This window comes from Neltuma alba, unplaced genomic scaffold (assembly GCF_004799145.2).
Source record: "Neltuma alba isolate B1F8T4 unplaced genomic scaffold, ASM479914v2 tig00007552_pilon, whole genome shotgun sequence".
NCBI lineage: Eukaryota > Viridiplantae > Streptophyta > Magnoliopsida > Fabales > Fabaceae > Neltuma > Neltuma alba.
This window is the reverse complement of record NW_021634812.1, coordinates 8,477-23,103: the sequence shown is the minus strand read 5'-3', so window position 1 is coordinate 23,103 and position 14,627 is coordinate 8,477. Positions and strand designations below refer to the sequence as shown.

Genomic DNA, 14,627 nt, shown 5'->3' with positions numbered 1-14,627 from the left:
AGTCTTTCTCATTGTTGCAAACATAAACATGCCAACTATTATCGTTATACTCAATTAATTGTCCTACTTCAATATCATCAATAAGGTCCAAAAATGTTTTCCTATTCAAACTATCTGTATACTTCATTTTATATTGATCATTGCCTAGTCAAACATCATTTGCTACCATGCTTTGTAGTTCTTCATATATCATCCCTTTTCTGATCAGTCTTCTACTTATAATACACCTTTCATATACCAATTTTCCTTCTAAGGTCTTCACAAATTCTACTCCCATATGGAAGATGCAAAATAGTTATTTCCTGCCACTAGTAGCCATTTATAATCTGTTGCTGTACATTATTCAACTATCAATTTAAATCAACTTTTAATAATCGACAGTATACGTTAACAGGAATTTGCGGGTTTACAATAGAAATAGCGGTTTTCATAACATTAAATTGTCATTTTCTTGCACAACTCTAATCTGCAAATTTACAATTGGAATACATATTTTCACAACTGCAAGTTACCATTTTTCTGCACATTTTGTTTTCATATCACCCATTCCGGTACATCCATCCATTTTCCTTTCAGTTCTCCCTTCCTAAGTTCCTTCAACAACGTATTACAATCAGTGTTCACCCATTCTCACCCACTTTTCAAAAATCACTAACACCTCATGTTTATTAACTTCAAAGAAGAAGAAGATAACATCTCTCTCTAAAGAAGAAGATAACAATCTCTCTCTAAATTTAAAAGCTATACCAAATTTTTTCTCCCTCACTACTTACTTACTCATGCATTTAAACACTTATTTCTACGTTATTCAACTATCATAACCCAACTATGCTCAATAGAACGAAAATTTTGGGAAAAACAGTTTACCTCACGCACCAAGCTCCTCTTTTTCCCTCTTTCTTCTTTCTTTTCAGCAGATACAGTTCGTAGGACATTTCAATAAAATGGCTTCAGCAATTAATTTCAGTTTGCCCCCTAGGTCCTTCAATGAAATTTCAGAATCCTTAACTGAAATTTCAGATTTTTTTTGGGACTGTTTGAAATTAATTCACATCTGCGGTCCTTAATCGAAATTCTCTCTTTTTTTAAGTCATGCTTTAAAATTTTCACATTAATTGGACAAACACCATCTTTCTGCCTTATCATATACTCCCTTCGGTCCTATATATAAGCTTCACTTTTGAAAATAGGTTTGATCTAAAATGTAAGCTTCATTTTTTAGTTTGTTTGAACATTTAGTACTTTTTTTTTCTATTTTGCCCTTAGTTGACTGAATGTAATACTATCTCTCTTATTAAATTACTCCTATATATTCTTTTTTTCAACTATTGTCTTTCATTTACTCTCTTAATAAATAAGGGCAAATTTAAAAAAAAAATATTTCTGACCCATTTATTATTTTTACTTAATTTTAACTGCTAGTTCATTAAACGTAATTTGGTTATTTGAAACTTATATATAAAACCAGAAGGAGTATGAAACATGATTAAAAAATTTTGATTTTTTTAAGTCATGCTTTAAGTTTTATGAATAAAAAATTATATTAGAAGAATTATATTTCCATTTTTAATTTATCTATATTCTATAATATATCCAATTGGCTTCCGCTCTGCCCACAGCGGCACGGCCCTTAATCTTGGAATTTCTTGGGCAGACCCCTTGTTGGTGGACCCCATATTGATGTCGGCTAGGGATTTGGGATTCTGGCATGTATATATTATTCTTATTCTAAATACAAGATTCATATTGTATCGTTTTAAAGTGTAATTTATATTATAAAAAAAAATTTTATATTTAGGATCGGAAGAGTATATATATATAGCGAAAAATATAATAAATATAATTTTGAACATAAAATAACAATTATATTTTTGAAGATTTTTTTAGTTGAATCTCTTAACAGGTTAAGGGTAATTTTTGTTTATAATTAAGTGCAATCACTGCAAGTCTTGGCAGGCAAAGATTCCAATTATGGCAAACATATATGAATCAGATCTCATTATAATTTATTTTAATAGTAAATAGTAATTTTTTTATAATAATATCAAATTCACTTAACTGTCACTAACAAATTTTTTATTTTTTTTTCGTTTGTTTGATAGGGCAAGCTGCTGAGCATGCCAAGCCAAAAGCCCTCCCTATAAAACTAAACCTTCCATCTCTCATCTTCTTCACACTCTTTCCATTTCCTCATCACCTCGCAATGGCCAAACCCTCCCTTCTCTCTCTTCTCTGTGTCCTCGCCGTGGCCGCCGCCTCCTCCCCTTCAAACTTCATCAAATCCTCCTGCAGCACCACCACATATCCTTCCCTGTGCTTCAAATCTCTGTCCGACTACGCCTCCACCATCCAACAGGACCCTCACCAGCTCGTCCAAACCGCCCTCTCCCTCTCTTTCAACAAAACCGCCGAGACCCGCGCCTACGTCTCCAAGCTCCGATACATCTCCGGCCTGAAACCCCGGGAACTCGCCGCCCTCCAAGACTGCATCGAAGAGATGGCCAATAGCGTCGACCGGCTCGGCCGGTCCCTGAAGGAGCTCAAGCTGTGTAAGCCGAAAAGCCAGGACTTTTCATGGCACATGAGCAACGTAGAGACGTGGGTTAGCTCCGCCTTGACCGATGAGAGTACTTGCAGCGATGGGTTCGCCGGAAAAGCTTTGAACGGCCGAATCAAAGCTTCTATCAGATCCAGAATGGTTAATGTTGCTCATGTCACTAGTAATGCTTTGTCTCTTATTAACAAATATGCGTCTGGTAATTACTGAGAGACATAGATTCATATATAGTTCATGAAGATGAAGCTGAATCTTTCAATATATATATATATATATATATGGTTTTATGTTCTGGTCTGTGTGTATGTAGTCAGTTTCTTTTGGTTTTTGTTTCTTTTTGACGATCGACCATGTTAATAAGCTTGGTTTGGTTGAAGTGTAATTGAGAGAGTGTTTTAGTGTGACATGAAGAAATTATACATAGAAATCTGCAGTTGTGTGACGTTTCTTGAGAGTTTTGTGAGATATTTATTTATTTTTCCTTTAAAAATATGCTGTATATATAGCTGTATTTGATATTACATTTGAGGAAAAAATATTATTAAATTTCAATAAAAAATAAATAGGAAGATCTGGACACTCCAAATCTTATATGGACAGCTCATCAGATGAGTATTACACACATGCATTTAGATCTATTTGTCATGTAAGAGATTTTTTTTTATCCAAAGAAAATGCATGTGTGTGTGTGGAAAAATAAATAGAATAATAAATTTTCAAATAAATTTTGTTATATATTATTGTGTTTATTTTCATTGAAAATTATGTTTTACAAACACTCGTGTGTACTGTTTTAGTGGGCCCCGAAGTGGGTAGATATGTTGAGGAAATAGGCAATTTGATGATTATGGTCCTCCTTTGTTCAAGGCGCAAGTTGATATATATGCTACGTACTTCGAGAAGATATAGACGAACTTGTTCAAAGTTTTAACCACTTAACCACTCTTGTCAAGCTCGAGAAGTTACTGTCGGAGTTTAGTATTTTTATATGTCTACCTTAACAAAATTGTTTAAACTCATTCCTAAACTCATACTAGCGGTAAACTGATTAAACTCACATGTTAATTCTCTAAGTTTATTGTTTTCATGAGTTAAGCAAGTTAAATATGTACCTGGCAAAACTTGATTTACAAAATGTGTAGGAAGACACCGTCCAAAAAAAAAAAAAATTAAAAGACAAAAATCATTTATTTGTTTAAATTTATGAGTTTAACAGCCTTAGTTTAATTATTTATCTTAACATGCCGTAAAACTAAAGGTATTCCCTCCTATCTTAAATGGGCTAGTTGATATGTTTATTTTGATCTTAAATACAAAATTTTAATCTATTTTATCTTTTAAATTTATAATTTTTTTAAATTATGCCTAACGATTGCACATATTAAAGAAATTAAAATTTTGGTAATTTCAATACAAATAATTAAAATGTTGATTTAGAAAAAGTAGTGCACATTTTTTCAAATAACAAAATTAACTATTTTTTAACATATATAAATTATTTAACTTATACATCTAGAACGATTAAAAGGAGTAATTTATTCTTTATTTGTGTGTGTGTGTAGATTTCAAAAGTTAATGCACACTGATTTGTCGATAAAGTGTAAGTTTTTTAATTAGAAGATTGGTCAAGGATAAGTCTCGACCATGTTCAAGGAATTCTAATGGAGACTGATGATGGATTAGTATATAAAGAAATATTAATTAATTAATAATAATATAACAAGCCGTAACATTTATAAACAAAAAGATTCATTGCTCAAATTTTTTAGTGTATTTTTAGGTTTAATTAATTGTTATTTTATAACGATGATATGTAGTGATCTGATTAGGGAATCTATATTATTGGTCATAGACATGTCCGATAATTAAAAAGGTACTTTCAGAGTCCCGATAATTAAGGCGGAGGCTCGTGCGCATATCTTTATTCGAAATGTTGAGACCAAAAAAAAAATTAATTTAATTTTGGATTAAGATATTTTAAATTTCAGCAACAGACCTAAGGTCCTTAAATAATTGAAGCTGCCTGTAAATATCATAAATTGTTCCTTCGCCATCTAAAGATTATAAATTATTATATTGCCAGGGATCAAGTTTTGGAATCAATATCAAATCATTATATTTTGGTGTTTTAGTAAAACAAATTAAATTTAAGGTGTGTTTCGCTCAGAAGAGGAGAATTTAAGATGTGTTTGGTTTAAAAAAGGAGAGAGGGATTTTAATAGAAGGGAGAAAATTTTTTAATATTATTTCGTTTCATTCAGGAAGAAAAATACTTTTATATGAACAACTTTGCTCTTATTTTATTTCAGTGGTTTTTTGAAACTTTGTATAATTGCATTGAATATTTTTAAGGTGCATGAATTAATCCTAGAAAAATGTGATCAGCCATGAATATCTTATTGAATTAATTGTAGGAGACAAGTAAACAACCAGATAACTTCTTAGAAGCTATTAGCCATAAAATATACTCCTCCAATTTTTAATGTAAACTTATTTTATAACACAAATTACATTATAAAATAGGTTTCATATTAAAAACAAAAAGAGTATGACACTATAATTTACGTGGAGACCACAATGTTACATCCCGACTACGGAAGACTCAAATGACATTTCGTCTTGTGGTTTTGTGAAATGGGCCTTTTACTAGTCGCATTGGATTATTTGGAAGTTTTGGATTTCTTGTTAGGTTTCTATGTAAGTTTAAACTCTGAGGATTGGACATTGGGCCATTTAATGATTGAATTGGGCCCATTTTCATATAATTATAAATTATACAGAACAAGTGAATGAGGAACTGTTTTTTTGTTCTATTTTGCCATCAGAATTAGTGAGCAATGTTCTTGTCATCGGCGTATCCTTTCACCGTCCTCATCCTTTGTCGTCAAGTCGATGTCCCTAATGGAGCATGTTCAGCATCATGTCGTGTGATATAAAACTGACTGTTCTATCGTGAAAAGCGACTTTGATCTAACATATGATGTTCGAGATAACTTCTGAAAAAAATGAGTTTCAAGATCAAAAGTCAAGTTTTGCTACTATTATCTCTTAACTTTTCTTTAAATTTAAACTTCCTAGAATTGATTTTTCAATACATCATTCAAATAATTTTATGCCAAACTGACTTTTTTTCCTTTTTTTAAATAAAAATTTATCTAGAAATAAATTATATTATACTATTCTGATTTTAAATATAAGACTGATTTTGTAGTGCAAATTATATTACAAAATCAGTTTCATATTTAAGAAGTACTAATTAACTTTCGCCCAAACTTTAATTTACAAAAGTCAATTACAATAAAAATCACTTTTTCCAACGTTAACCTTAAAAACTCGTAGCACGGCGGGGGGACGCTTTCCAAACATCAGACGTGGCAAATATGTTATTTCGGTGAAATGGCAACTCTGGGCCCAAAGTTTGTATTTATTATTTTTTTCCATTTACTTACTCCAGTGTTTGGATCAGAACGAATCCGTTTTTATGGGTTGGGCCAGTTTCTAACCAATTTAGCCGATCTATGACCAGTTCCTCTTTTTGGTTGATTCTGGGGGAATTTTGAGCCAGACAATAATCTAAATTCCTATCCAATTAGTTGACCAGCCAATTTTCCAAAGACCGGAGAGTAATTAATTTTATTTCTGCAAATATTAGAAAGTGGAGCACCTTGACACGGTCGCAAACCATGTTCATCACTGATCACACCATCGATTTAGGTCCAAACGGGGAAGTGGAAAAGGTGGGTAAAATAACAAAGTGACCCCTAAATTTGTATAGGCCGTCCCCACTGCACCAAATCCACCTGCTTTGTATAGAAATGATGTTACACTATATCTATCAATTCTTGTTCAGAAAATGTTTCTTTGTTTTTCGCCCCTCATATATAAATGAAGAATGCTTCATTTCTTCATGGGGAAGATTTATTAATCACGAATCCTCACAAAATTAAAAAAAAAATATTGGTTGATTTCTGGGTGAAGAAATCTTATTCCATGCCAGAAAAAACATGCACGTTCGAAATCAATTATATGTTTTTTTATTATACACATATATCCTCATATTGAAAGCTTGTTAGAGGTATTGTCAGGTGCGAAACATAGGTACATCTTTGTCAAACCAAAAGCAACCCATAAAAAGATACATTAATTCCTAATGACAGGCAAGGCCAAGAATTTGCTGAACGCAATGGAAAGCCTAATATATATGTGTGTTATAACAAACTTCCCAAAACTTCGTTGGAATCCCTCTAATTCGGATCAAGTAAAGTAGGCTGAATAAAATTATAAAAACAAGACCAAAAAGAGTTAGCTCAATTGGTAAAGAATCAGCTCATAACTCACAAGATCGTAAGTTTAAATCTCATTGTTGATGTGAAGACGTTATTGATAGGCGATCTGTAAGTATTTCTGTAAACGCTCTTTAAATATGGAGCTCCCAAAACCATACTCACCTAAACTTTTTATCTCCAAAAGAAAAATTATTAAAACAAGAATGGAACTCAAAAGTCAAAACCTTACTTAAAGGAACCCCCTCTTAGATAATCAAACTCCAATTCTACATTGGATAAGAAAAACAACTCTGATGCTACATCGTTTGAAGTCAATGAATCCTCCATAGGAAAAGTTTTCGTTATAAAATTCTGAAGTTAATTAAATTAAATTCAATTGATTTGTTGATTGAGCTAACTTGTATTATACGAGTATGAGATACCTTATGGCCCTACCCCAAAAAAAAAAAAAAAAAACATTACGGACCCGAGGTGGTATTGTACTATCAAATAGTATAGCTTCTCACCCATCCTCCATGGATTCACCACTAGGAACTATACCCTTTCACTTATAAGGGAGGGTTTCGATTTCTCGTCATGAGCTTAAGGAGGCATCTACCCAATATTGATATGAAAAAAATGATATTGTTTCCCTTAAATGATAAATTAATTGAAAATTCTAATTAGTCAAATAATTGTGTATAAGAGAAGTATATTTGTTTGGGGGTGTTTAGATGGAGATTTGGGAACCATATACAAATAAAAACTTTTCTTTTAACATCTGTTTAGTATGAGGAAAATGAAGAGGAGGGAAGGAGAGAGAAAATTTAGTGAGCTCATTTTAAAAAGTTGAAAAAGTAAGCTTATTATTATTTTATTTTATATATTCTTTTTATTAAAATTTCAAAACCCACTTCTCTAATTTTTAAATCAAGTTCATTAAAATTCTTTCTCTCTTTCTTTTTCCTCCATTTCTCTCATATCTACTAATCATAGGGTTACAGATCTACGTATAACAATATTCCTCAGAATACGAAGTAGAAAGAGAATTTGTTTTTGTTATAAGTCGCTTCATTGAATTTGTTATATAAATATATAATTTTATTCTTAATTTATTGCTTTGTAAATTGTTATTTTTTTGTGATGTACTCTTTTTTATTGTTATTATAAGAACCCACAAACTAATTTATAACAGTTAAAATTATTAAATTGTCATCAAATTCAAGTAATTTTTAATATTATTTTTATTAACTACACTAATTTCTATCATCATATTAATTTTTATTCTTTAACTACTACTCCTTCCAGTTCAAAATATAAGATCAACTTTGTTGGAGGGACTTGATTTTGTTATAAGATAATATTCACTTTTTTTAAACATTTAATGAGTTTTTTTTTTAAATTTTACCCTCAATATATTCTCTTTTCTCTTTAATTCATTTGTTGCATCTTTTTACGTTATTTTTTTCATTAATAATGACATATTTGGAAAAAATACATGCCTCATATATTTATTATTTTAAACTAATTTTAACTAATTTTTTAAAAAACGTAACTGCATATAATTTATCTTATATTTTAAATCGGATGGAGTATCATTAAATATAGACACACACACATAATATTTAATGCTCATTGAAACTAGTAAAGGTATCAAAAACTTATTTTAAAAGGACTCTTATAATGAGAATCAAATAGAGTACTATATATACTAAATATAAATAAAGTTAAAAATTATTCATTAACTTTTAAAACAAAGTCACTTAGATTTAAAATTTCTCTTAGTTTCAATAAAACATATTAAAAATTTCTTATAAATAAGATCATACCAGTGTCAAATAAATTGACTGATGGAGGGTTGGATAAAGTGATAACAACGCATAAACATGAAGATCTGTGAATAGAATTTAGTGTGCTTATATAATCATATGCTTTGCTGTTAAGTTCCATTCTGCTGCTATAATAAATAGGGAGAATTACAATCAAGTCCATGGAAGAAAAATAATTATCAAAAGGCCTCAATAACAACCTCAACAGCCTATAATGACAAGTCTTATAGTGAGAATGATAACCTATGGGACTTATGTTTCAATTGTTTTCTTTGTTTGGGATTTCATTGTAATTCTCCCTAATAATATCTGCATTAATTGCCCGCATCTTTTCTCATGAACTTGAAATATATTTGGGAAAAAGACAGAAAAATACTATTTTAACTTCATAATGACCAGAACATCCGCTAAATTTGTAAAATGCCATTTTGGTCACATGAGACCAAATTGGCATTATTATATCAAATGAAAAGACCAAATTGCCCTTCCTTTTAAATATTGTTTTTAAAGTATCATAGCCCCACTAGCTGGCCGGTCACCGGAGCTCCGGCAACGGCAGTCATCGGAGCGCCAGCGATCGGTCGACAATTGGTCACCGGAGCTCCGTCGGTAGGAAAACTTTTTTTTGAAAATTTTTACAACTTCAGTATAACGGTTAACAACTTTTGTGACGCTATTAACAATTTCAGTATAACAGTTAACAACAAGTTTTCTGAAAAATTCAACACCAGTGACTGGAAATAAATTTTTTGAAAAATTTTACAACTTCAATATAAAAGTTAACAACTTTTGTAATGCTATTAACAACTTCAGTATAACGGTTAACAACAGGTTTTTGGGGAAATTCAATAATTGGACGGTGGAGTTCCGGTGGTTGGAAACAATTTTCTTGAAAATTTTTACAACTTCACTATAACGGTTAACAAATTTTGTAACGCTATTAACAACTTTGGTATAGCAGTTAACAACAGGTTTTTTGGAAAATTCAACAAGCTTCGATGTTCGGAAATAATTTTTTTGAAAATTTTTACAACTTCAGTATAACGGTTAACAACTTTTGTAACGTATTAACAACTTCAGTATAGCGGTTAACAACAGGTTTTTGGAAAAATTCAATAATTGGACGTGCGGAGTTCCGGTGGTCGGAAACAATTTTCTTGAAAATTTTTACAACTTCACTATAACGGTTAACAACTTTTGTAACGCTATTAACAACTTTGGTATAGCAGTTAACAACAGGTTTTTGGGAAATTCAACAAGCTCCGATGTCTAGAAATAATTTTTTTAAAAATTTTTACAACTTCAGTATAGCGATTAACAACAGGTTTTTCGGAATATTCAAAAAATAACATTTTTACAACTTCAGTAATGCCGTTAATAAACTCAAAAACTTGTTGTTAACTGTTATATCAAAGTTATTAATAGATATACAAAAGTTGTTAACCATTATACTGAAATTGTAAAAATTTTCAAAAAAAGTAGTTGTTAAAGTTATAAAAATGCCATTTTTTTCGAATTTTTAAGAAAACCTGTTGTTAAATGCTATACTAAAGTTGTTGATAGAGTTACAGAACTTGTTAACAATATTATTGAAGTTGTAAAAATATTACTTTTTGAATTTTTTTAAAAACTTATTGTTAATTGTTATACTGAAATTGTTAATAACATTATAAAAATTGTTAACCGTTATACTAAAATTATAAAAAAAATTTTAAAAAAATTGTTTCCAGTCGCCGGAGCTCTGGTGACCAATTGTTGAATTTTTCCAAAAACCTATTGTTAACTGCTATACTGAAATTGTTAATAGCATTATAAAAGTTGTTAATCATTATACTGAAATTGTAAAAATTTTCAAAAAAATTGTTTCTGACTGTCAGAGCTCCGACGACCAATTGTTGAATTTCTCCAAAAACCTGTTGTTAACCGCTATATTAAAGTTGTTAATGCATTACAAAAGTTGTTAACGATTATACTGAAATTGTAAAAAATTTTAAAAAAATGCCGAAGCTCCGACAACCAATTGCTGAATTTCTCGAAAAACTTGTTGTTAATCAGTATACTGAAGTTATTAATAACGTTATAAAAGTTGTTAACCATTATACTGAAATTGTAAAAATTTTCAAAAAAATTATTTCTGGATACCGAAACTTGTTGAATTTCCCAGAAAACCTGTTATTAACTGCTATACTAAAGTTGTTAATAGTGTTACAAAAGTTGTTAACCGTTATACTGAAGTTGTAAAAATTTTCAAGAAAATTGTTTCCGACCATCGGAGCTTCGGCATCCAATTATTGAATTTTCCCAAAAACCTATTGTTAATCGCTATACTGAAGTTGTTAATAGCGTTACAAAAGCTGTTAACTGTTATACTGAAATTGTAAAAATTTCCAAAAAATTTATTTCTGGCCACCAGAACTTGTTGAATTTTTCAGAAAACCTGTTGTTAAATGTTATACTGAAGTTGTTAATAGCGTCACAAAAGTTGTTAACCGTTATACTGAAGTTGTAAACATTTTCAAAAAGAAATTTTCTGACTGACGGAGCTCCGGTGACTAATTGTTTGCCAGTCGTCAGAGCTCCGGCAATTGGTTGGCCAGTGGGCTGTGATACTTTTAAAACATTATTTAAAAGGAAGGGCAATTTGGTCTTTTCATTTGATATAATAATGCCAATTTGGTCTTATGTGACCAAAATGGCATTTTGCAAATTTAACGGATGTTCTGGTCATTATGAAGTTAAAATAACATTTTTCTGTCTTTTTCCCAATATATTTTGCCTTCAGCTTTGATCAACTGTCGCATCAAATCATACACACGCATGTGCATTAATATTTGTTTGTATTCATAGAGAATGGCAATCATGATGCGCTCATATGGAAGCCACAAGCTCACCAGGCAAAAAAAAAATCAATTGATAGCATAATTAAAAAATAACTACTTTTAATAATTTTCTTAAGAATCAAAAGACAGTTTTTTTTTCCTTGTATTCCCTCCCGTCTATAATATAAGTTACTTTAACTAATTAATCAAAATCAAAAAATGACAATTAACTAGTTAAATTTGTTTCAAATTAATTTTTTTTTAATTTTACTCATATTAAATGAGATTGTAAAGAAAAAAAATATAAAAAATTACATCTAAACATTAATTATAGAGATAAAATTGCTAAATAAGTATTATTTACTCTGTAAGTGATTTATATTTTGGATCAGACTATTCTTCACTTCTTCTAGAAGCGATTTAAATTGTGAAAGGGAGGGAGTGTATGAAATCAAAGAGCGTATTGTGTTTAACATGCCAAAAAAACCGGATCCTCTCTATACCACAAAATGTGCTTCACCAAACTCTAGGAGAGATGGGTGATTGGATTTGGTGTTCATCTCTGCGAACATTATGTTCATTATTTTACTATATAACTATTTGATCATTCTCTTTCTATGTATATATTATGGGACTCATCAATTAAAAATAATCTCTCAACATGATTAGTTTGTAATAAAGTTGCAACCATGGTCCACCTTATCATGCTACTGGTTTCAACATGGTCCTATTTAATATACTTGACAATTATAGTGCTCATCTACCAAATTTGCACTCGCCTTTCCACTACGCTACAACTTTAATATATAAATTAGAAGTTGAGCACTTTCATATTCAATATGACAATATATATATATATATATATATATTGAACTTTTGGGATCTCCAATTCCATTATGAATTGGCTTATATAAGATTCATACAGGAACCTTAATTATCTGCGTGTATATAGCAGCAAAAGCACATGCTCCTGTGTGTGTTTGTGTGTTGCGGTTATCCATCCAAATTAATATTGAAGGAATTTAAATAACTTAGGAAATCATTTCAAACCTATTGCTCAGATTTAATCATTTCAAACCTAACCATGCGGACAGAAAATAACTTTAGGAAAATTATAATTTTTTATTTTTATAAATTCATTCAATTTTTTTACCATTTCCCTTGTATATTCAATGCTTTTTAATTAGTCCCTATAATATAACAGTATCTTTTAGGTAAAAAAACATAGTAATTAGTTACGTCACAGAGTTTTAACATGAAGAAAAACTACATACAAGGACATAACTACACATTATTTTTAATTTATAAAGACCAAAATAAAACTTAATCAAAACAATACAGATCACAAGTAAACTTTCCCTATAGCTTTACAGTTTTTTCAATAAACTGTATCACAATAAGAGGATTCAAATTCATTAGTAAGTGAACTTGTTCACGACTGAGAGAGCATTGCTAACCAAGTCTTTAGCTTTTGTGACTCTGCTTGAGATCGTCTTCTGCAGGGAAGCTCTCACGATCTTCTCTCCGAACCCGTCGGTGCAGGTCGTATAACCCGTAATGGCGGCGCTCATCCACGTCTTTATGTTACTCCACTCGAACGCCTCGTCGCCAGATTTGTCACCGCCGTTCAAGCCCTTGACGGACATGGCGGATTGCTTGACTCTGTAGAGGGAGCTATAAACGTTCTCGAGACAGTCCTTCATAACTAGGGTTTCGTTGTGAGTGAGATCCTTGACTTTGGAGAGCGATTTGAGGGCATAAGATGACTTGCTGGTTTCTTTCAGAGCAATATAAATGGAGGCTCTGGTGAGAATAAGAGGGCTTGTTTTGATCACAGAGGCATAAGGAGAGAGAAACTTGTAGCAATTTTTAGGGTATGTGGTGGAACTACAATACCCTTTAATGAAAATCTTGTAGGTATTTAGGGTTTTGGTGGAGATGGAGGAAGACGAAGAAGAAGATGATGAAGCAGCAATGGCTGTGTGTAAGGTTGACATGACTAATGAAAAGGAAAGAAGAATTGAGAAGAAAGTGCTGCGATATGAAGCCATGATTGCTTGTTTGTTTCTATATTATATTTTTGCTTTGGTTTGTTCGATGAGTGGCCCTTTATATAGGCAAATTGTGCACATGGGAGTTTGAGATTTAAAGCAATTGAATTAGGAAGGGGGGGGGGAATAGATTGGGAAAATAAAAGGGGAATTATATTTTCTTGGGGCCGAAAAGGGAATTAATTATGTTTTAATCCTTATTATGTTGCAATTTTAATTTTAATTTAATTCTAATAGTTTAAAAAAATTATAATTGAATCTTTTAGTTTGAATATGTTTTATTATTGTCGCTATCGCTTTATTTTTTATTCATATATATATATATATATATATATTATCCTCTTTATCGACATAAATAATATCAAGGACACTTTCGTACTTATTGATGATTGACCTAATAATTAATACTAGTTTATTAATTTTTTTATGATTGCAAATATAACTGTCTTGTTTTAGGTCAGAAAACACCGTTGACTTCTTTTAAAATGTTCCTTTTTTGGTTAATTTAAAATATTTCTTTTGAATAACAAAACTCTAACTTTTATTTCTGAGCAAAAAAACGCCAACCTGAATAAAAGTTTCTCATATTTCTATAATTAATTAGGGCATGACTTGTATGATAACACAACCGAATTATGGTTATTATATTATAATCTATAAGTACGTAAGAAGCAGTTTGATTCCTTAATTAAATTATACATCTTCAAAATTTTATTAGAGATTCGTACAATTACTATACTTTAATTTTAATTGACAAATTTAATATTAAAGATGTACTAATAAGCTACATTATATCACTGGCCCTTTGAAGATCAATCCCCCAAAATATTAACTTAATTCGCAAGTTCCATATAATTATATTGGAATTTGCTGATTATGATGCTTCAATTCTACGTACAGCCAGCGTGAACCTCGAAATTGGTAGTGATTTGTAATTGAAATCTTTTATTTCTGATCTGTCATGTTTGAAGGCGGCAAGTGGCCTCTTTTTCATTTTGCGCATGGAGAGAGATAATGTCAGAGACCAATAAATGTTAGCCCAATTAGTAAGGATTAGTAAGGAGGTTACTCATATAATAATGCATAATATCATGAATTTAAATCCT

General features: G+C 30.8%; 2 protein-coding genes across 2 annotated transcripts; one reads left to right on the top strand and one right to left on the bottom strand.

The window, feature by feature from the left end:
• The first annotated feature begins 2,193 nt into the window (after nt 1-2,193).
• On the top strand, nt 2,194-3,047 carry LOC114752801 (21 kDa protein-like). The gene has a single exon (XM_028941504.1). The coding sequence runs from the start codon at nt 2,204-2,206 to the stop codon at nt 2,765-2,767; it is 564 nt and encodes a 187-aa protein (XP_028797337.1). The 5' UTR covers nt 2,194-2,203; the 3' UTR covers nt 2,768-3,047.
• A 9,838-nt stretch (nt 3,048-12,885) lies between these two features.
• LOC114752798 (21 kDa protein-like) lies at nt 12,886-13,521 on the bottom strand. Its single transcript, XM_028941501.1, has one exon. The coding sequence runs from the start codon at nt 13,519-13,521 to the stop codon at nt 12,886-12,888; it is 636 nt and encodes a 211-aa protein (XP_028797334.1).
• Between the last annotated feature and the right edge of the window lie 1,106 nt (nt 13,522-14,627).